The 23888-nt window shown below is 36.1% G+C and overlaps 1 protein-coding gene across 1 annotated transcript in view; it reads right to left on the bottom strand.

The window, feature by feature from the left end:
- Nucleotides 1–3384: 3384 nt before the first annotated feature.
- Nucleotides 3385–23888, bottom strand: part of LOC132559424 (cholecystokinin receptor type A-like) — a 47403-nt gene continuing 26899 nt past the window's right edge. Inside the window, exons 2-3 of the mRNA XM_060224037.1 lie at nt 4397–4765; nt 3385–3968 (exon numbers count right to left, since the gene is read on the bottom strand). Of these exons, the coding sequence (XP_060080020.1) occupies nt 3385–3968; nt 4397–4765 (953 nt within the window). The remainder of the gene's footprint in view (nt 3969–4396; nt 4766–23888) is intronic.

Here is a 23888-nt window from a genome sequence, read left to right as displayed (position 1 = left end):
GAGTCTGCCGTGTCTTTGATTTCCAGGTCTGGTGAGTATATGCGATGGAGGCGGTCGATAGATTTCTTTTTATTTTAAGACAAGACGTCATCAATATATCTAAAAGTGAAATTAAACGACTTTGCAAGGTCTTTGTGACTTGTGGTGATAAGCTCCTAAATATAGTATTGTACAAAAACAAAAACAAGTCAGTCTAAAGAGGGGGGAGGGGGGTAGTCTCATAGGTAGACTGTAGATGTATGTCTGATGGAAGATCTTACCACCAAACCAAAGATGTTTTTAACAAGAAACTCGATCACTTTTATGATTTCGTCCTCCGTAGATTTCTTCTTTGATTTTAACGTATTTTGTACGAGTTACGCTTCAGTACAGACAAAAAACCATATACTAATACCGAGAAGAAAACTGTCACGACGAGAGAACGAAGTCATTGCTCCAATTTAGAATGGGGTGTAGAAGTACAAGGTGGGGAAAATGAAAGAAAAGACGATGTTATAGTGGCCTTCTGTGTATTTCGGCCCTTAGAATCACTGACAAGTCAAAGAAGGGCGAAACAGCTGAATGATGCAGGTTAATTCATTTTAGCTTTACTTTATCTAACTCTATATTGGTTTTGGAAATAACTATTCATCTGCACGTCTTTTGCACAATCACCTATACAATGATATGTATGCTTGATGATTATTAAAACACACGGCATACCCCGAGTTTTGGATATATAAACTGCTTGTCATTTCTTGATTGTTTGATATTGTGTCAAATCTGTGTAAAAATGTCGGTCTCGCTTAAGAGTCAGGAAACGAAATATAGACTTATGGAGCGAGAGAGAAAAGGATGTGATTGTTGTTTGTTATTCAATACTGAAACACTCCTACATATATAGTTTGATATTTGTTTTGGACGATTGTGATTTGTGCCATCTAGATCGCAACACGTTATCCAACAGATAGGTCCTTAATGGATAACTCATTCATTAAAGTTCGTCATTGGGCTTGTGTGTGGTAATTACAGGTATCTGTTCTGATCAATTATTGTCATAAAAGAAGAGCTCAATTATTGTCATCAAAAGGAGAGCTCAATTGTTGTCATAAAAGGAGAGCTCAATTATTGTAATAAAAGAAGAGCTCAATTATTGTCATAAAAGAAGAGCTCAATTATTGTCATCAAAAGGAGAACTCAATAATTGTCATCAAAAGGAGAACTCAATTATAGTCATAAAAGGAGAGCTCAATTGTTGTCATAAAAGGAGAGCTCAATTATTGTCATCAAAAGAAGAGCTCAACTATTGTCATAAAAGAAGAGCTCAATTATTGTCATAAAAGAAGAGCTTTTGTAACAATGTTCACTTGAGGATGAGAAATGACGCATTGTGTGAGAAATCAGCTTTGAGGTGTCATATATTTTGACATGCTACATCAGATCAAAAATAAATTAAATATTGTTAAAATGCAGTCCTCTCCTGTATTTCTAATGTTATGAAGATGTAAGTTTTGGGTTTCATAGTGCGAGAATTATTTACAAATTCCTTGATAAAAAGATAAATATTTCGTATGAAGTTCACTAAAAGGTACATGAAGTGTATTGAGTTCAATGTTCTGGAGGGCGATGAACATTCAGAAAATACGTCTACGTATGAATTGTCTAAATTTAGTTTTGGTTGTTTTGATAGGAGGACACAGCTGTCAACTGAAGATCGTAACAACACCATGTGACGTATCAGTGGTGAGGTTCCAATTAAGAACAAGTCATAATAGGAAAAAAATTGATGTCATATTTAAAGGAAGTTTCCTAAAAAACAAATTCATTTTTTGTAAATAAAAGATATTCCGTAGAGTTCTTTAAATGTATCAATTCTTCTTTGATTCTGTTGAAGATAAAATACGTGTTATTTCTATAATGTTGTACCTTTTCACCTGTGCAATGACAACTGGTGCTTTAATGAAGGTGTTCGTGAACCAGATACATTCTATTGATAAGCTGCCTCCAGCAAGAATCGGAAGGAGACTTCTAAGTTCAGCTGACCTTTTACTACGGTTTAATAACATGAAGGTTCTTACTGGTTTGGACAAAACCTCATTTGTTTTATCTACGATGTGTGTCATAATGTTGATTCCTGATGGCATTAAAACTTTCTGGTTGATAAATGAGATCTAAGATAACGATGAATTATGAAAAAAGAAGACAATTGAAAATAATGCATTCTTTATCTAATATCGAAGATTTCAGGAAAATGACGACAAGATGTGATGAAAAAAATAATAGCCTCCAACAGGAATATTTTCCTGGAATGGACCTGAAACAGGAACATTGTATTTCTGTTTAAAATGTTTTTTAATCAAAATATCAGAAAATATACCACTAATGAGGTGCGGTTATGTAATGATATGATAAAGACTGTAACAATAAATTTGACAGGCATTTTAATGCGTTTTGCTGGATCGCGTTCCACATCAATTTAATGTCTCTCTTACGTCGATACGGAGTTCATTTCATCAAAATGTCTACAGATATCAACCACCACATAAATGGCATATCTTCACGGTTCTGTGAGTCTAACCCTATGATTTTAAGCGCATTTGATACCGTATCCAATTTGTGTCAAGGTATGTGTTAGATAAATCTCATAAAGTGATATTTATGTTGCAGAAATGATCGACATTCACGTATGATATCTACACACGTTTAAAACGAAGCATCGATTCCGTTAAGGAATTTTTTGTTTGGAAACAACCACGTAACGAATGAATGGCCAAGAGGAGAAACACAATAACACATTAATTGACAAAAGAAGAAACCTCAAAATTAGAAGCATGTCAGGAAAAAGCTAAAAATACTGCAATGATTGATCTTCTTGTAAAAATAATGTTGAATCGTATAGGAAACAATACCATGACAAATTTTCTAGGAAAGAACACAACGGTAAATAACATTGGAAATAATATAACGAGCAATCAACATTGAAACAATATCATGTAAAATTACTTAGTAAACAATCTAATCAGGATACGGGTCTAACGATAACAACGATAACTGCACGAACAGGGTCATTTCCTGCCTGCCCAGAAATCACATGTCAATATTAATCAGTTCTCTTTAATCACTATTAAAACAACTAATTGATCTTCAATAAGACCTTACAAAAGCAATTCAGGGGTGATGACAAATCATCTGAAAGTTTGAATACAGATTAGTATACATGCAATCAAATACAGGTGCATGTATATATATACAGTCAATTTCCATTTCTTTATGCTTTCATGTAATTCCATAGACATATGTACGTAGGTTTACATATCAGTGTACTTATGGTATGGTTCACGTCTTCAGTCGGTATATAAATCATCTTTATTTACATGTCATCAACAAGTTTGTAGGAAGAATGCGTCACATGTCATCAGAAGGTTTGTCCGATGAATCATGTATTTTGTCGTAAGATGGAACTGTGCTTATGGCCGTCCTTGACATTGAAGGGTAATTACCGGAATACGACATGTCACTTTTACCTCGTTTCCATCTTTTGTTACGAACACAACGAAAAACAGACAAAAATCCTTGTCGGAAATTGCGATTCATAAAACAGTATGTAATCGGATTGCAACACGAAGAGATATACGCTGTTAAGTTAATAAATGCTAAAAGCGTCGTTGAGATGTGTTGCAAAGCATGTTCCTCGTCCAATATTATCCAGCTCTGAATAATATATAAAGGAGTCCAACACAAGAAAAATTCGTACACTACGGCAAACAACATTTTGATGACGCGTCGTTTTGCTGCCCTGCTCTTTTCGCTGTTAGACTGACGCATGCCCCGCTGTAAGTCGAACCTTCTCTTAGATTTTGACCGATTGCTGGTGGTCTCGGCTGGTGCGACCGTCTTACTGCTAAATCCTTCCGCGACGGGTGAGAGGTCATCATCCTTCATAAACCCTGTAGTCTCCTCCCGAACACTTGTATGGCCATTCATGGCTTCTATAACAGAGAGACGCAACCATACTAAACAATATAATTCTGTCTGGTCTAAATATCCTTCGACTGATTCAGATTAATCACAACAAAATAGTCCCGGCACATTAATTCAGATCAATTCAAAACAGGATATGTTCCAAGTATAATTCGTCATAGAGATATATTTATATTTAAAGTTCAAAAGCATATTTACAACAGAAATTAAGGTGTTATGAAAAAAATGACAATATTTAAATGCGAGTAGATAAGGGTAGTGCAGGAACTATCATCACCGAACTGAAATGTCTATAGCCTGGTTATAATACAATGCACTGCTATTACAACAATCAAATCAAAATCACAGAAAACACATCAATTATTCAAATACGAGTTTTACACTACTTATTTATTCATTATTTGACTTTTTTCTAATTTTCAATAATTGATCTTACCCTTTTCACTTTGGGCGTCCCTTTTCATCCCGACCCACAGTGTCATTGCGATCATGCCGTATGCACTTGACATAATGATCACAGGTAAAATAAGTAGGACAAGGTCGATAATGATTGTGTAAGCCCTTTTCCACTCCTCGTTCTCCCACCTCTCAATACACATGTTATTTCCCCTTTTGAGGTGTCGGAATTCAGTATAGACTGGAATCGGGATCATAACCACAAACGACAGCGCCCAGCAGACTGCTATGGTTTTGTAGGAGTGAGATAACGTCTGCCATTTCCTGGAGTGTAGAGGACGACAAATCGCAAAATACCTCTCCAAAGCGATGGCGACCAACGTGAAGCAACTAGTGGCTACAGACACACCTGATGAATAAAAAAGGCGTCATTACAGCAGTATGTATATGATTTTAAATCTGAAAGCATCTACTTACATTATTCAAACTCTCAATACACATGCAATACATGGTACCACTAGAATAAATAACTGACTTCCGGTTAGCGCCTGATAGGGCTTGCTCCCGTTAGCTCGTGACAATTTTTATAATTTTGACGAATTGGTGAATTTATCCTGGCTGATATTGGCCAGATTATTGTTTAAGTACTTCTAGTTTATTTTTACGCTCCCACTAACTTGGTGAATAGTATAATCATTTCACATTTTAGATATTTAATTTCCAACACACGAGATCATTACCGTTGATGTAGGACGAAGAGACTCAAATTTCTAACGTATATAGATCATATAGCTTTTTGTGATTTTTCGGCCACTTTTTGACATCTCGCCCACTTAACAAAACATCTAGATAAATATTACATCTTGACTGAATTTATTTTCTCTGTTTACTTCTAATAACATGTTCTGTTAACGTATAAGTTGATACGGACATTTGTTATTGTATTACATGACTATGTGGTGATCTTTGCAATATCTTATCGTTATATTGCATAGCTTGGGTAGGTCGCCATCTTTGTTTCATAGGCTTCCGATAGGTCGTGTATATGTTTCCACATTGTCTTGCTCTGTGAAGTCTACGTTATTTCATACAGATTGGTGATATCAGCTTTTGTAACATAGTTTATTCAATTTCACTTATTTAATTTTAATTATGATAGTCAGGACAACATCCCTTTCGTTGTAAACGTACTTACGACTCATTCTCGTTATATAGCACTCGACGAGTCATACGTAAATTTCTAATTAAAACGGTATGACACAATTATTTAGACCATTTTGACATTTTAGTAACATTCTTTGATTACATAATATCATATTCAAAAGTAATAATTGAAGAACTCTATTTATTCTTTAATTGACGAGTTTGCCATTCAGCTATATTACATCGGAAACGACATTTCGTCCACTAATACACTAGGGTAATAACATTGAGTATAACAGCAGCAGCAATAGCAGAGGTATCAGTCATCAGAACCATTGTGCAGCCGCGCTGCGATGTTAACAGGTGGAAACCAATAACATCTATATCGCGCGAGAACTTGGTTGTCATCAAACCAACGATGGAGAGTCAGCAAAAGCCCGCCGTCTTGCTTAATTTAGTATCGCTGAATTGTCTCTCGGTGAAGAACAAGTCATTGTCTATCAGTGACTTCATTACATCTCGGGATATCGATATTCTAGCGCTAACGGAGACTTGGCTGGGCTCAACCGTTGATGACCAAATTCTCGCTGAGCTTATACCAACAGGCTATGACATTCTCCACAATGCTAGACAAGGCAGACGTGGTGGCGGAGTGGCTGTTCTGTTTAAGAAAGGATTGAGTGTGAGAAATCTCAATTCCAACAACGAGGATTCCTATACACACTTTGAGCACATGACGTGTTCCGTCACCACTTGTAATACACAATTCAGACTGTGCGTCATATACAGGCCTCCCCTTCTAAACGGAACGGTCTCCGTAACAAAGTCTTCTTTGATGAATGGTCTTCATATCTCTATCAACAGGTTGTAGCTCCACAGGAGCTGATTATCGCTGGCGACCTGAATTTCCACTTGGATGATAACACTAATGTTGATTCCCGACAGTTCGCCGGAATCCTTGACTCCCGGGGGATGATGACATGTGACAGAAGCTACCCATTCACTTGGTCATACACTAGATGTGATTATCATAAGGGGAAATACTTCTCTAATCCACGGAGCAATTCTAGTGGCAGATCCATGTCTGAGCGACACTAAGGGAAACCTATCTGGTGATCATCTTGCTGTCTATGCTACACTAAATTGTGGTAAACCAAAACGTGCCAGAAAAGCGGTCAGCTTCCGGAAATTCCGCGAAATTTCTGTACCTGATTTCAACAAAGACATTCATCTTCAGTCCTTCAGACTACTGAGGGTGGAGTTGACTGTCTTGTTGAAGCATATAACTCTGGTATCGAGGCTCTGATCGAGAAGCATGCACCTCTTCAGACAAAGGTAATTACTGTCAGACCTAACGCGCCTAGGTACAATGAACAATTTCATGATGCAAAACAATTGCGGAGGAAGGCGGAGAAACGTTGGCGAAAGACCAAACTAACCATCCATTGCCAGATATACAGAGAACATTGTCGGGCAGTCAGTTCACTAGGCATTCAACGTAAGAAGGATTATTATTCAGGAAAAATCACAGAATGTGGATCGGATACAAGACAGCTTTTTAGACTCACCAGAAACCTTATGGGACATACTGGTGAAATTGCACTACCAAGCTGTTCTTCTGAAAAAATCTTGTCCAACAAGTTCAGTGATTTTTTCCAGGATAAAATCAATACAATCAGGCAAAAGATTGATGTTGTGAACTCAACTTCCGACACTGGCATCTCTGCTATGGATGCTGATATCCAATTCTCTGGTGAACCTTTGACGCAGTTCACTCCAACAATTGAAGAAGAATTGCGCAAGATCATTACAAACTCTCGAAATCCTGTGAGCTGGACCCGCTTCCCACAGTTTTACTGAAGCAATGTCTTGATGCACTGCTCCCCTTGATCACCTTAATCATAAATAAATCATTAGCAGAGTCTAGGGTTCCATTGTGTTTCAAGAAGGCTATTGTAAGACCACTGCTGAAGAAGCCTGGACTGAACAAGGAAGAATTAAAGAACTACCGTCCGGTGTCAAATCTCCCTTTCTTATCTAAGATGTTGGAGAAGATTGTGTCCCAGCGACTTGAGGCTCATCTCAATGCTAACAGTCTTCATGACAACTTGCAATCAGCCTATCGCACAGGACATTCCACTGAGACGGCCCTACTTCGTGTCTACAGTGATATTGCTGCCGCTCTGGATAACAAGTGTAGAGCGGTTCTTATCATGCTTGATCTGTCTGCTGCATTTGATGTCATTGACCATGGTACACTGTTTAAGCGTCTGGAGTACTCTTATGGGGTGACTGGTGATGCATTACGCTGGACCCAGTCTTACTTGAATGAACGACGACAGTGCGTTGCCATTGGGTCAACTGTTTCAGACAGCAAAACCTTAGACTTCGGAGTTCCTCAGGGGTCCGTTCTGGGACCTAGAAAATACTGTCTTTATTCGAAATCAATCGGGGAGATTTGTCGTCGTCATAACCTTCAGTACCATTGTTATGCCGACGACATACAAATCTTCATGGTTATCAGACCTCAAGACAACTGGGACATAATAGTAGCAAGTCTTGAAGCCTGTTTAAATGACATCAGTGCTTGGATGAACACAAATATGCTCAAGCTCAATCAGGAAAAGACATAACTGATCGTCTTTTCCCACAAGTGTCAACACACTAAAGGTCTCCAGTTAAAGGTCGGTGCCCAAACTATTGAGGCCGTCCAAGCTGTGAGAAACCTTGGTGTACACTTTGATAGCTCTCTGAACATGGAGAAACAGATAAACTCAATTGCCAGTTCCTGTTATCACCAAATCAGAAACATTGGGGGTATCCGTCAGTTCATCACCACAGATGCATGCAAGACACTGGTAAATTCTCTTGTTACTTCTAGGTTAGACTATGGTAACGCGTTACTCGTTGGTGTATCTGATACACTAATGAGCCGTCTGCAGAGGGTACAGAACACCGCAGCACGCCTAGTTACCCGTACTCGAAAGAGGGACCACATTACACCAGTCCTTTACTTATTGCATTGGCTGCCCCTGCGATTCCGGTCACAGTACAAGATTTTGATGTATACTAACAAGGCAATAAATGGAACAGCTCCTGAATATTTGCAGGAACTTGTCACCGTTTATCGGCCGTCACGATCGCTACGATCGGAGAAAGAATCCTTGTTGTGCGTTCCAAACTCTCGGACTGTGACTTTTGGTAACCGGTGCTTTGGAAAGGTAGCGGCCACTTTGTGGAACAGCTTACCATCTGCTACTAGAAAGTCAAAATCCCTGGCCAAATTCAAGAGGGATATTAAAACCCACTTGTTTACGTCTGCATTTTAGACTTACGCAGACGTCCTGTATATACATACTTTCACCACTACTTACTTGATTTGGTTAATGTGTTACATATGTTGATAACTGTGTTATACATGTTCTGTGAATTTTGTAGTAAGATTATTATGTAATTGTGAAGCGCATTAGAGTATTTTGTCAAAATAGATAGTGCGCTATATAAATGTTGTATATCATTATTATTATTATATATATGTGAATGGAGGCGATTTAATGCTTTCAAAGGAAAATAAAACTATTAGTGCATTTTTGAGACGTTTATTCTTTTAGGGTAAGAAAAAATAAGTGGAGGGAATTTTAAAAGAAATGGACAAGATAATGTTATTGAACATATAGGAAATGTTTATTTAATATAGTGTTAACTTCATAACGGCATGATATCACGTTGAAAATGGTAACATTGTAGCTCTAGATTAAAAATTTGCAGTCATAACAACACAGCGTTCTAATATCACGAAGTAGGAACAGTGCATGTTCTCTTAAGTGAAACAATTAACAGTCTGGCGGCAAGAATCAATTAATTACCTAAATTGATAGAGGCATGCTGTTGTGATATCACTGTGGACCGAAGAAAATGACGTCCATCACATGTGAATCACACGGGGTTTATTGATGACGGTCCAGAATTACTTTATCGCATTCAGTTAAATTACAGAGACAGTCGCAACCATTGAACACGTTCAGCTTAAGTATGATGGAACTACCTGAAGTGGAAGCCATGTCTACTTTCATACAACGTGTATCTGTCTATCTGTTATCGGATTTTCAAACCAGTTGTGTATACTAATGTTCGCTCACACGGAAGCAACATGTCATGCTACTGCATCATCAACATTACACAATTCAAAGAACATCTAAAAGAAAGCCTAACCGGAAAACTGTCTACATTCACGTAACTACTTCCTTCCCCCGCTTAGCAATAAACGCCTACGTTTAACGATGTCCGTTTTAGACATAAAATGACAATATGTTATCACGTTATCTTACAAAATTAAAAGCCCTACAATAAGATGTGATTTATCTTACAGCTAATGTGAAATATTTATCAATTTATCACTGTTGTAAATGGATGTGCATTGACAGCATATACGCGGAAGGACACTTTGGTACTTGGTAAACATATGCCGGGTCTCATTATCTCGAACTAGTATAAATCGAAGACCCCGTTTTATTCCAAAGATTTCGTCTGTCCCGGTCATACTTTTCATCAAACTTTCAATCTCACTTAAATCGAATACTCGGTTAACTCAAGATTGAGAACGGTTCAGCCGATTTCGAAATAACGAAGTTCGACTACACTTGATCTGGCGAGTGAATCCATAATTAATTACGTTGATTAGAAATGAAACATCGGTCATCATAATGAAAGTCGATATTCATTCAGCTATCTGATTACCCAATAAAAATAACACCTATCGTAATTTATTTATATTTCAGAACCAGTTTTTAAGTTTATCAAAGGCGATGTACATTTCCCATTGATAGACAATTTGAATGTTGCAGACCATCGGCCTGTTTTCTTCAGGCGTTCGATTTCAAAGAAACGTAATTCTAATATAGTTCGCAGACATTACACGTATAATCGTTAATTGCCGCTGACGAGATTTTCCAGTATTAAATCCGAATATTCACTTTGGTTCATCCTTAACGGCAACCTTCAGTATAACACAAAATGGTAAGTAAGGTAGATCACAAACGAGGATTACTGGCAGCACATTCAATCACGTTGGGTGTTCATCATGACCTTGGTAATATGTCTTAATGTCAAAGTGTAGACTTTCTACAGGTGTAAACGTCGCCGATACATAAATTACGGTGATGCGTTCGTGTTCCATTACGAGATTTTATTTCTCTCCGAAATTACTTTTGCGATTAACACCTGTTCCAAGACGCCTTCCTGAAATTGACTGTAGATTACTAGTTAGTCTGAAGATTATACTATTATAGACGTTTGTCATATACGCAATCCTATAGGTTAAAGGTCATTATGACCTTCAATCTATCGCTTGACCGTTTGTGTACCGACTTCATCATTTCTCAGGCGTTATTCGCTATCTTAATTAAACATGTATCCGTACACGATGTTCGCACATTGCATTATTTTAGAATGGCTTATAATTATCTGGGTGAAATAAAAATCCTCGATACAAGGTATGAGGGCATATTTCCAAAAACTCACAAATCCCCAACACACACATCTCTGAAATATACCCCTTCACACACACACATCTCTGAAATGAGCCCAACTCCCCAAGTCACGTCTCTGAAACGCCCCCCCCCCCAAACACACACATCACTGAAATGTACCCCCCCACACACACACATCACTGAAATGTAACCCTCCCCACACACACATCACTAAAATGTGCCCCCCCCCCACACACACACACACATCTCTGAAATATACCTCCCCAGACACACACACACACATCTCTGAAATGTGCCCCCCCACACACACATCTCTGAAATATACCTCCCCTCACACACACACACATCTCTGAAATGGGCCCAACTCCCCAAGTCACGTCTCTGAAATGCCCTCCTCCCACACACACACATCACTAAAATGTGTCCCACACACACACACACATCTCTGAAATATACCCCCCACACACACAGCTCTGAAATATACCCACACACACACACACACACATCTCTGAAATATATCCCACACACACACACACACATCTTTGAAATATACCCCCCTACCACACACACACACATCTCTGAAATGGGCCCAACTCCCCAAGTCACGTCTCTGAAATGCCCCCTCCCACACACACACATCACTGAAATGTACCCCCCCCCCCCACACGCACACACACACATCTCTGAAATGTAACCCCCACACACATCTCTGAAATTGAAATGTAATCCCCCACACACACACACATCTCTGAAATGTATTCTCCCACACACATCTCTGAAATGTACCCCCAACACACACATCTATGAAATGAAACCCCCCCCCACACACAGACACATCTCTAAAATGTATCCCCCCCCCCCACCACACACACCTCTGAAATGTATCCCCCAACCCCATGACTCGATGATTCAGTCGTCGCCAGTCTATCGTTGATATATATATATAAGGTTGAAACCTACACATGAAATTGCAGAGAAATCACGACATCGCATTCCATTATTACATGTAGCACGCTCATCTGACAGCTTATCAACATTACGGAAAAATAATACGTTTTGTTTATCGATCATACTCTTTATAGCTTAGCAACAAGAAATAAAGATTCCGTTTCCAATATATTTCTTTAACTCTGAAAAGGCATTGATAAAATTGGTCTTCTAAATCTCTTCACTTGTAATGATATTTAGCATGATTATAAAGCTCATCATTCCTGCTTTGAAATTCATTACTTCAAGTTGATATTGTAACGTGATGTATGAAAATTACTGAAACGTTGATGTAGATTTATTGTTTAAGATACCGTGTGTTTTACATGATTCGTATGGCTGTTGAATTAACTCCACAGATCTGCTATTCTTATCAGAATTATTCAAGAGAAAAGTTACCTATTTTTTGTCAGAAAATACATCTCCATACACATTATTAGAGTTCATGATTGCTGATACTTGTAACTTACATTGCGTTGCATAATTTTAGATATTCGTGTAATAAATAAGAAAGATATTTCTGTTTATGTGTTTGTTACCCATACAATATGGTAGCAGTGAATGAAGTGTATTTACACAAAACCTACCGGAAATTGCAACAACAACCTAATCTATCTTTCCTTACAGAAACTGTTTCATTTGACAGTTCCGGACAACTCCGCTGCAGAAATATCGTTCTTGGTTCGCGTTCCGGACACTGACCGTATAGTCGTCATTTCCATTTCATCTCCATCACCTTCCGCTAAGAATACTTTGTGCATGTAATTGCGACAGTTTCATTCAAAACAGGCGTATAAAGCGATATTTACATCTAAATCACTACACAAGTTATCGAGGTCACTGTTCCTAATAAGGGTGGAATTGATTTCATTTGAAAGCGATATCCAAGAATATGACGCTAAACCTGCCCTTTCAGAGTAAGGAGGACACGAGTCCTTTGGGTCAGTGGTGCTTGTATTTAGTGTAAATAGAATCCAGGCAGAGTAAACAGACATCGATATTGGTGATCACAACAAATTATATACAATTGGAAATGAAATCACGCTGTTTGTGATTCACGTGTCCGTTCTTATAACAGTACATAGACATTGCTGGGCACAATGGGTCAATTCCCGGACAAATCGCATGCATTAATGGTATGAAAGCATTAATTTGGTTGGGAATGAGAATTTTGATTAGTTCATATGTTGATGTCAGATGAATCAAGCTCATTTTGATAACTTACCATTAATCAAAATAGGAATCACGCGTTCGCATTGAGGAAAAGTCAAGATATATGTGCAACACATTTATCAGTTCTTAACAGCTTACATGTACATAGTTATACATCGGGTGTGGAAAATCACCCTGCACTAAACAACGTGATGGAGTGAAAACACTGACATATTCTCACTTTTTACTGGTATTTTTCGCTGCCAAGCCAACATTCTACCAGGAACAATCATTGCTCACTTTTTAATTGGAAATGGAAATCGGTGACTTGATTGGAAGATATTTGATAAGTACAGAACTGACACTGAAGAAAATAACAAACGATAAAAATAAACATTTAAACTGCATTATACGCCATCATCTCCATCATTTTATAATTAAGAGTTTGAACAAATGTCATTAGAATGTGAAAATCTAAGTTTCAAGTGTTACATGTCATACCTAGAAATATTACAGATGGTTTTTTTTTTACAAATTCACAGCCATCGACAAGAATAAACAGTTTCTCTGTTAATCGTTCCAGCAATATAATACAACTATTGGATTAGTGTCGAAAATAAACCAAGACTTGATATAAAGTGCTCAATACAAATATTATTGAAAATTACAATAACTCAAGGTAATAAAACAATCAGATTCTGATGGAAATCCCATGAATATGATACGAAAATTGTCGTATAATGTATCGGAAAAATATCATGAAGCCAGTTTTAATGGAAGTAAAGGAATGGTTGTGTACGGTAAACAGATATGATTCCAATATTATGGTAAATTCATACTACTTGATATTATTCTACAATGCAACGTAACTTTCTCTTATTATTCAAACTAAATCTATTAATATGTATAATCAGGATGCAGGTTTGACAGCTGCGTTTGAAAAATTTTAACATTCTTAGATATAACTTACTAAGTAAAGCCCATTTGATGATACAGGTTTTGAGCATCGATGTTTGTGCCGCTTCAGACACTATTTACTTTTTAACAAAACTAGTTAGATAATTTTCTATTGCCAATTTTGACTTGACTCCGTTTAGCTGTGTTTCAGTCATGTAATTTAGTCCGATAAATAAAACACATTTGCAAAACTGTGATATATCTGAACTCGAATCTTCTACCAATCAGATGAGAGGTGGGTTGATTACAATGGACACGACAGTTGGGTGGAGCTTGATACCAAACACATCTCTTTCAAACTGTGTCTTTGGTTATAATATCGGACGGATGGTTTAACAAGTTTCCTCTAATTGACTTCATCACGGGAAACAGACCCGGTCTCGGGAAACCGGAAACTTGGCATGTCCTATAAACCTATCAATTAATTGTTTATTAAGGGTCAGAGTGAAATTCCTTGTCTTTCCGGAACACCTTGTTATAGCTCCGTGTGTGTGTGGATTTATAGTAAACCACGTGAAAATAATGAAAAAGAAAATGTGTATGCGTTTCAGAGAAACAATAATAGACCATTTCTGTAAAATTACTTTTTTCTACCAGTTATATTCGCCAAATTTCCAAAATTTCTGGCTGTTCTGTACCTTTCAAAAAACCCATTCTAAAGACATTAAAAAACTATTGTTAGCATCTAAATATATCTCTTATGGTCAATTTGGACAGGCGAAATTGGTACGAATACTCCTAGCCAAACCGTCTAAATAGAGCGAGCGCATCGTGAAACCGGAACTGAAAGGTCACTGGATCACGGAATTCGTGCAGAGTATTAGGTAAATGCACAAGTGTGTACGCTGTTCAATAAAATTTCTGCTTCGGTTACAATTTTATTGTTTCATTCGACTTTATTTTTTGCTGATTTTATGATTTACACAAATATTTCATTCTGTTCGGCATATAACAACGCAAACCTGTTATGACACAATTAGGACCGCGCGATCATTTGTATATCGATCTAGATAGATATAGAAAGAATTTCTGCAAATTAAATATCATATCTTTTTTAATGGTAAATACGTGCGTACAATTTATAGAAGAACATAAGATGATTTTGTATGAAAACATCCCATGAAATCTTAACTTGTACGAAATACCCTTGAAATCAAGTAGCTTAAATTTGGCCTCGCCTTTAATGTATGTAATTAAGTAAGGTAGTTGTGAAGTAATGATTGCCTTGTTGGATCCTGACATTAATTCCGTTGGGTTATATAGTGTCATGCTATCCTTTTTTGTTGTTCGCATTCCTGTTTGGTTGCGATAAGAAGAGAAACCCTCCAACATCTTCAGACTTACAATGTTCCTTGTAATGTAAAACAAGGACTGAAAAAATTACCACAGTGTGAATAAGTTGATTAATCTAAAACTTTTAAGTAATCGTTAATAGAATTCTCCTGCCAAAAATGGAACACATTCACGTTGTATGTGATTTTGTAGACTCGGGTTACAACTCGCCTTACATATCAATTAAGACCAAAGTTAACTGCTAAGATTTCTGCTTTTATACAGAACAATGAACAGCAAAGGTAAGTCTTCAGCGCCGGGAAGTTTTTGTTTCCTGTTACCGACAGACTAAATATCGTATTCCTTCCAAAGTGTCACAGACGGTAGTTACTGAATACAATTTTAAAAATTTCGTTAATTGAATATAAAATATAAGCTCGTCGTTTGTATTCGAAACATAAAGCAGGTTTGATAACAAATTACGTGGTATTTGGAGGTACACATCTCTCTATGATATACAATCATTAACAATTTTTTTACCGTTTACTTCATTTGATTTAACTACTCGGTGAATTTAACCAGAAGTCAAGATGAGCTGAAGGTATATTCAGATCAATAGTATGAAAGCGATATAGTCAGGTTGCTGCTCTGCTAAATCCACAGAACACTGACACTAGCTTATAAAGCTGCTGATAAGTTTGTGAGACGGTTTACAACTCCGCTGATATAATGTCTAAAACAACAGTGTACTATAAAGAATTATGTATTGAAAACTCTCAGTATATTTTCGTGAATAGCTCAAGTCGAAATCGTATATCAAACATGTGTAGATTAACATCAAAGTACGGTTATTCATTGGGAAGAAAGGAACTGCCAAACGGTCCGCAGACATTACATCCAATGTTACTATTCTGGTAGAGTTGATGGCGAGTTCGATTTATGACCGGTAACTACTTTAGCACTTTGACCCTTAAACAATGCGACGGTAATGTGAAAAAAAATATTTCCGCCATTTCGCAACAGCGGAAATGACCGTGAGCTTTGGGCACGTCATCACGTATGCAGCTCTGTAGTGTTTCCAGAATACACACACGGAAATCAAGGCGATCACAGTTATTTCTGCTGAAAATTCCTTTCTAAAGATATATTTGCACGACAGAAACATCAACCCTTGGAAAGACAGTGATGTTGAAATGAAGTAGATTGTCGTCTCAATCACAACCAGTTTCCTACATCACACTTTATATTTGTTAAACTTGTAAACCGACTGACAAGGAGATTTGTTTGTTGATGAGAATCAGAATCTAAAAAAATATCAAATAATGATAGCAAGTATTCTTTGGTGGGGTAACAAGGCCAAACACCAAAGATATATTCTCATTTCAGGTACAAATGAATCTAATTTCGTTCGTTATAGAATGCCGAGTATATGAAGGTGTAATGTATTGTAGTATTTTGCTTTTTTAATTAGAAAATAATCCGTATTGCACATTCATTGTGAACATTTCAGAACCAAGTGATGACCATATTAAGCACACAATGTGACAAACACAAGCATCTACTCAGTCATCACGAAAACAACGGTGGATCTCAAACAGTTGAGCAGTGGCATGTTTAGAGTTAAAATTGATTTTTTTTTTTTTTTTTTTTTTTTTTTTTTTTTTTTTTTTTTTTGCAATTTAATATAGAACATAGTATGTCTTTCTTTGCCTTTGTTTAATCATTTATAATGGAGACAAGAAAAGGAAATTAATACGTTCCTTTTCTTTTCATTTTCTAACAATCCAATAGATATCACTAAAAGGAATTAGAAATGCGGTGTTAATATTCCATTGTTTTATAGTGTGATAGTCTAAATAATTCCAGTCTATGTTGAATCGGGCGGTGAGTCGGTATTTCAAATAACACATTGTGTAGATGGTTTTGAAATTTGAAGTTTATTACACAACATAGGCGTTTTAATTTGAACAATACTTGCGATCGATCATAACGTTTGATTTTATGTAAAATAATCACATATTGCCAAAGAGAGGTGACATGTCCTGAAACATATGTAAAGAAAAACAGGATAGCTTGTTTCAAAGAATTTTACTTTTAGGAATCAGTTTATCATATATAGGATGTAATGTGGGTAAGGCAAAATGATCTTCCAAACAATATATAGACAGCAAACACATAAACAGCAATTTTAAATCCAAATACTTCATTCTGTAACAGGAAAACTTCGCAATACAGCACTCCTTAATAATTGTAATATGTTTGATGAGTTCAGTTGTAAAATCACAATAATTACTTCAGATATGTGGGTGAGTGTAATGACTACTATAACAGAAAGCGATTCGATCTGAATTGTTGCAAGGTAGGTCCAACAACAACAACAACAACAACAACAAAACAAATCGGAAAAAAAACTCATACATGTTCAGTATTTGAAAGGAAATATTCTTTTATATACATATTTCCTGTTTCAGAACTTCTAAAATCCGTTAATTTTTAAACAATTGCGTTTTAAGGCTGTACAAAAGACATAATATGTTAATGTACGCGATTGATGAGAAAAAGTTATTTGTTAGTATCAGACCTCTGAGTAAAATAATTTGAGGAGCAGCTGGAGGCAGAGATGTTTATATTCGTCTTAACGAGCTAATATGTGTAAATCTATCTTATTTTATTAGATAGTGCGATTTAGAATGACCATAAGAATAGGCATTGTAGCAATGAAATATATAGTTGGAGTAACACTACTCAAAGTGTATGAAAGACAACAAAAAATTGTAGCACTTTTTTCAATGCAAAAATCAGATATGATTTAGTCATATAATGATTTTAGCATCCTCATCATACAGCTGTTATGTCTTTCTAGGAATCGACATTTATGTGCAAGGTCCTAAACGGTAAAATGAAGATAACCAAGGAAATTAAAATGTCGTCAAAATCCACATTTTAAGGTAAGTGACCCCATAATGCAATACGTATTATAATATTTTATTATTCATAATTGATTATCTATAACAACAAAATGAACAGAAAGCGCGTGTGAATATTTAGTGAACTGTATTGAAAATAATAAAAACATTGCATAAAGCATGGATGTTGGATAGCCTTTTTATGGAATATAAGATCAGAAACATCAGACTAAAGCAAACATATACCCTCTACACAAAGGTTGAGCTTTCTTTACAACAAAGGTTTTCTTAAAACCGACATGATAATCCACTGCTTGTCTTAAATGATTAAAGTTTGGTACCAAAATTGGCTGAAATATTTTACTGGGATGATCGTTAATTTTCCTATGGGTTTTTAGTTAACCTTTCGCCTACCAGTACCACTTTGTAAGCATATTTTTTTTTCGATTAATTGACTTTACGATGACGTCTTGACTTCCTTAAGGAAAAAATAAGCACGTGGTAGTGTTTCCGGATGCGGAAGGAAATAAATACAGTTATATTTGCATGACATTGTCACAAAATGTATAAACATGACAGGGTCGTAATCTACATTACGATAAATGGCAACCATCGCCAATTACAGTGTCATCCTTCTAGTCATGGAAACGATAACCACCCACCTCAAAATGACTGAACCGTATGCAAAGCAACTTATAATCAAGTTGTTATTGACATGCAACAGCAACATGCGTTCGGAATCTAACTATACAATGCATAGGCTGCTGTGAACTGTTATTTTTGAAAGTAATAAATGACAGTCGTGCAGACAGACATACCATATTGAAATATATTTGCTGGTAAAGCATTGTCTTTTATAACAACCATAAATGCCAGGCCAATGTGAAGGCAAACTTGGTATCATTATAGAACGTTCAGTAATTAAAATGGCCTAGATTTACATCGCAAGTCAAAGAAGCGGAAGACGGTGAAGCTTTCGGAACATTGGCTCTTACTTTCCTTTTATATGTTAAATGGATTATTAACCCTTTTTGCTCTCATACCATTGATTTTAATTTTGAATTTTTGTTTCGACCATGTTATCGGCATATGCCAGTACAAAACAAAATGAAAAAAAAAAATTTGCTGTGAGGGAAGCCCATGATTGACAAATGATAACGTAAAATCTATATTACTAACAACTTTTATGATATGTCACATTTATGATTCTTAATGGATACCACTTCATTACTCATATTGATAGAAAAAAAATCAATACGTGAATAATCAATAATGATTTCACGTTTTATTCTTATTTTATTTTATTATTTTTTTTAAATCTTAAAACATCATTATTAATGTTTTCATTCATTTTGATAAGCAGGTGTATAAGGAGTCTATGAGGCATTCGTTTTAGCTATTTCATCTTTTGGATAAGAACCAAACTAAACGCTATACAACCAATTGCTTTCCTTAACTAACCAATTCTGGCTTTTTGTCCAGGCTTTATTAGTTTTAGTTAAGATTATGATTCTATTAACCAGTCTTTTTTTTCTCTGTTTTTTTCACATTGCAGAAATTCCTCATCTATTGATATCCATGATAAGATAGGAAAAGAATATTGATTACATTTATGCGGTGTTGAAATTTGAATAAGATCATTTCCATAATGTAAAGCGTGTCATATTACAGCCTTTGTATATTATTGTGTATAATCATTTTGTTAGGTAATGCTCTACAGTATTGGAAAATGCTACTTTGTTATTTAGATTGGCCTTCCTGTAATTATGTATGGTAAACAGAAAGTGGCCATAGAGGGAAAATGGTCAGTACAGAAGTATAATATGAATTCACATTATTGATACTCGTAAAGCCATTTTCAATGTAGATATGTTGTAGTATTGCATCGTAACGTTCCTATGTATACAATCTGACAGAACCTGATGGTAAATATAGCATAGTTGAGTCTGTTAATTTACAAAGTTTCATAACAAATCATCCATTATTTCAAATGTATTGACATAATCTAGCTTTAGCCATTGCTTATCTCTATTGTACCATTATTAAATACTATGATGTCATTATTGTCATTACGTTATATATTCAACAGCCTTATCTTATGTCCATTTCCAAGACTAATTCTTCGGTAATATATTACAGTCGACACAATCTGCAAGTCTACGTGGTGCCGTAGAGTTCAGAAGCGTAAGCATTTTCAATTTCTCCTCCACGTGATATGCGTCACACACCCGTATGAAAAGTGAATTCTATACACATCTAAATTAAATATTGCATGATTCAATTAACGGCTTTTTTGGTGATCTCTTTATTTATAAATTGACATTTCAGATGTTTTTTTTATTTCCTAACTTACCTTCTAAATTTCCGTATTATCAGAATCATCATTCATTAACCTACCACGACAAAACATTATCTTGATATCCCGATACAGTTTAATTTTCACGTTTAAAATTATTGAATCCTAAACTGGTATAGAAAAGGATGCTATTCACCTCAGAATTTTCTATCGTTGTTTATCACACACGAATACCTTTGATGTTATCCTTTCACACACAATCTGAAAACGTTCTTTGAGTTATTTTCGCCGTGGTGGAAATCTTCACACGGCTGTTTTATAAATAACAAAGAGCAGTTAGCGTTTGTAAAATTTAATTTGCCGTGGGTGAAAAAAAAAATTGGTAATTGAATGTTGTAATTAAAATGCTCGATAATTAGTCATGTTAAAGATATACATCAAGTTAATGTTTCTAAACGCATGTAAAGCATGTCACATAAAGACCTGCTATCGACAACATGATGCACAAAGCAGTCGTTTCCTCGTGCTGCTCGTTAGAGGTTGTTTACTAATTATAAGGTTCGCCAAAACAAAATAACTGGGTAGTTATGTGCTAATATCGACTGCGTTATCTTTGTTTAAGATGACAATAACAAATGTTGAAACAGTGCTCTCTCATTTATTTCAAATTTTTGCATCCATCAATGCACAAACAAATGTTCATAAAGTATTGGTGTTTTTGTTGATAGTGCGGCCAATATCTTTGCCTCAAAAGGAATGATCGCGAAATTACCAATGACAATTGATATTACATTAAAAAATCATGAATGTATATTTCTACAATAGCGTTTTTTACATTAAATAAATTTAAAAAACAACACGTACAATGTGAGAGGAGTGTTTGCGTATCGTATCTTTGTCAATTCAGTGGAACCCACTTAATGTCACGTTTGGTAATGTCACTTTCCGGTTAATATCATGTTATCTTGAAATAATGATTTTTCCCCCCTTTATATTCTATGTTATCCAACATCTGCTACTGTCACTTATTGTCATGTGGGCAACGTTTCGCCGATTATCAAAGGCAAGTGAGGACAGGAACCCAATGCCTGAAGGGTCATACGTCACAACGTTATGTAAACATTTCACTGCCCTACTGGCCAATTTTTCCAACTTTGCGACCCCTGAACAATATGATTGGTACGCTTTCCTTTAAGGTCCAGGCTAGATCGAAGGGAGTCTAGTGCGGGTTTTTTTTTTAATTTAGATTAATGCAAATGAGAAGCGTTAAAATGGATTTTAAACCTTTGTCACTTGGAACTTGTCATGATGAAATCAATGTGAGAGTCGGCGCCATGCCGGCGTGTCCAAAGTGCTGTTGAAACGCCTTTAAAAAGTAAGTCTTTAGTTTGCATACTGGGATTTATTTCAAAACAAAAAATCATTTTGCAATAGACGATTCAGAAATGAATCAACCATGAACCGTAATTTACGATAAATGGTGTTTGTTTTGTCTCTTTTTGCAATGACCCACGGGACACTAAACTACGGCATGCCGTCATTACGAATGTTGCCATCTTTAAATTTACGAGAACACATTTCCGATACAACGCGTGATAATTTCTCTCAGACGATTCATTCAAAGTAAAAAAATCGTATCGAATGGAATGGAGATTAGAAACCCAAATGGTCATATTATCAGAATGTCGACATTTTGATATTTCTTCAAATTATTTATTGCTTAAATTATCTCAAGCACTGGTGACTGTAAAATATTCTGAACCTGGGTATTCCCTATGCCGTGTTTCACGACATCTGACTGGCCATTTAAAAGAACCACTAATTTAACAGCCAATAAAATGTCGCTTTTCAAAGGTTAACAGTTTGCACTCTTTTGGCTATTTTTGTAGGCAATGCGCTAGTTGCGACCATCAGAACACATTTTATCGAAGTCGCAGGAACACACAGTGAGCATTGCACTGACGTGTCATTATGAAGCCTATACAGTAATGATGAATAAACATTAGCTGATGACACAGTAGTCTGACGCATCAGAAAATAAATTCCGGGTTTACACATCCGAAAAAATGCTGCAATTTTTGATGTCACGTTCCGCATATTATCACATTCCCCGCTGACAAATGGAATATGATATTAAGCGGGTCTCGCTGTATCATGCTAAACTAATTTATTGTGTGTGTATGTATATATAAAATGATATGTGAATGAACGATTAAATTTGTCACAGTATATGTGATTTGTACTGAACGAGAACCATCTTATGTGAGTATATGTTTGTCAATAAAACGTTTTCTAAAACAAGATACTTGCTTATGGTGGCTATCAGGGTTTCATTTCTAGTCACCGTTTTGGCATTAAAAATTAAAAGAAATAAGGAAAAGAAGTAACATTTGATATACTGAAATGAACCCGCTCTCTGATCAGCAAAAATATAGCATGGCGCCTACACAGAGGTACCATGTGTAAGGAACACGACTAAGTAGAATTTTGGCATTTGACTTATGGATATTTTTTATATTATAATCTCATGTACATCGCATTTGAGTTATCTACGTCATCTATGATTCTTCAAATTTTTCAAATGTCGAGCACTTAATCCATATTTCTTTAACATTGGCTCAATTGCAGCAAGTATCCACACGTTCTGCTTAGCACAATAACAAGAATGAATATATCTCCTGTCAAATATCAATTCGAATAATTTGTGTTGGCTGTTAAAACAGTCAGCCGAAACTGGACCAATTTTAAGAAGGACGCAACACTGTAGACTTTTGTGATTTTACGTTACGCACATATGTTCGCTCAATTATTGCAACTATGATACATCCGCTAGAAATGACACCAATTACCAAATTAGAAACAAAAATAATTATCCTTATACCAAAGGGCTGCTAAGGCTGAACAGAACACAACACGAATCCATATAATATGATGACGTATGGTCGGCTTGTCTGGTCTGATATCTTTGTCTCGAACCCTATATATTATGACCCTTTGTTAACATATATCATTGATCTGCGTAATACAACGTTAACGCCAATTACTTTAGTTCTTCGATAGCCACCTCATATTGGTTGAGGCGCCGGATTCTCAGACCTCTAATAGCGTCTACTAAAATGACAGCATTTGCTTATGAGTGCTAACGTTTGTAGTGTGTTGGATCATTAATCTTTTTCGCGACGATAAGAACAACTGACCGATGGTCAATATTTACTGGTATTACTGTCGTCTGCACGATTGTAATGTACTCTTCAAAGCGAATGTACCCTTAGAATCCGCTCACGTCACTTTATGAAAAATCCTGTTTACCACACCATTGTTAAAAGTACA

The sequence above is a fragment of the Ylistrum balloti genome, unplaced genomic scaffold, assembly GCF_031769215.1.
Source record: "Ylistrum balloti isolate Yb309-2 unplaced genomic scaffold, AGI_CSIRO_Ybal_v1 Utg370910, whole genome shotgun sequence".
Taxonomy (NCBI): Eukaryota; Metazoa; Mollusca; class Bivalvia; order Pectinida; family Pectinidae; genus Ylistrum; species Ylistrum balloti.
This window is presented reverse-complemented; position numbering and strand designations above follow the sequence as displayed.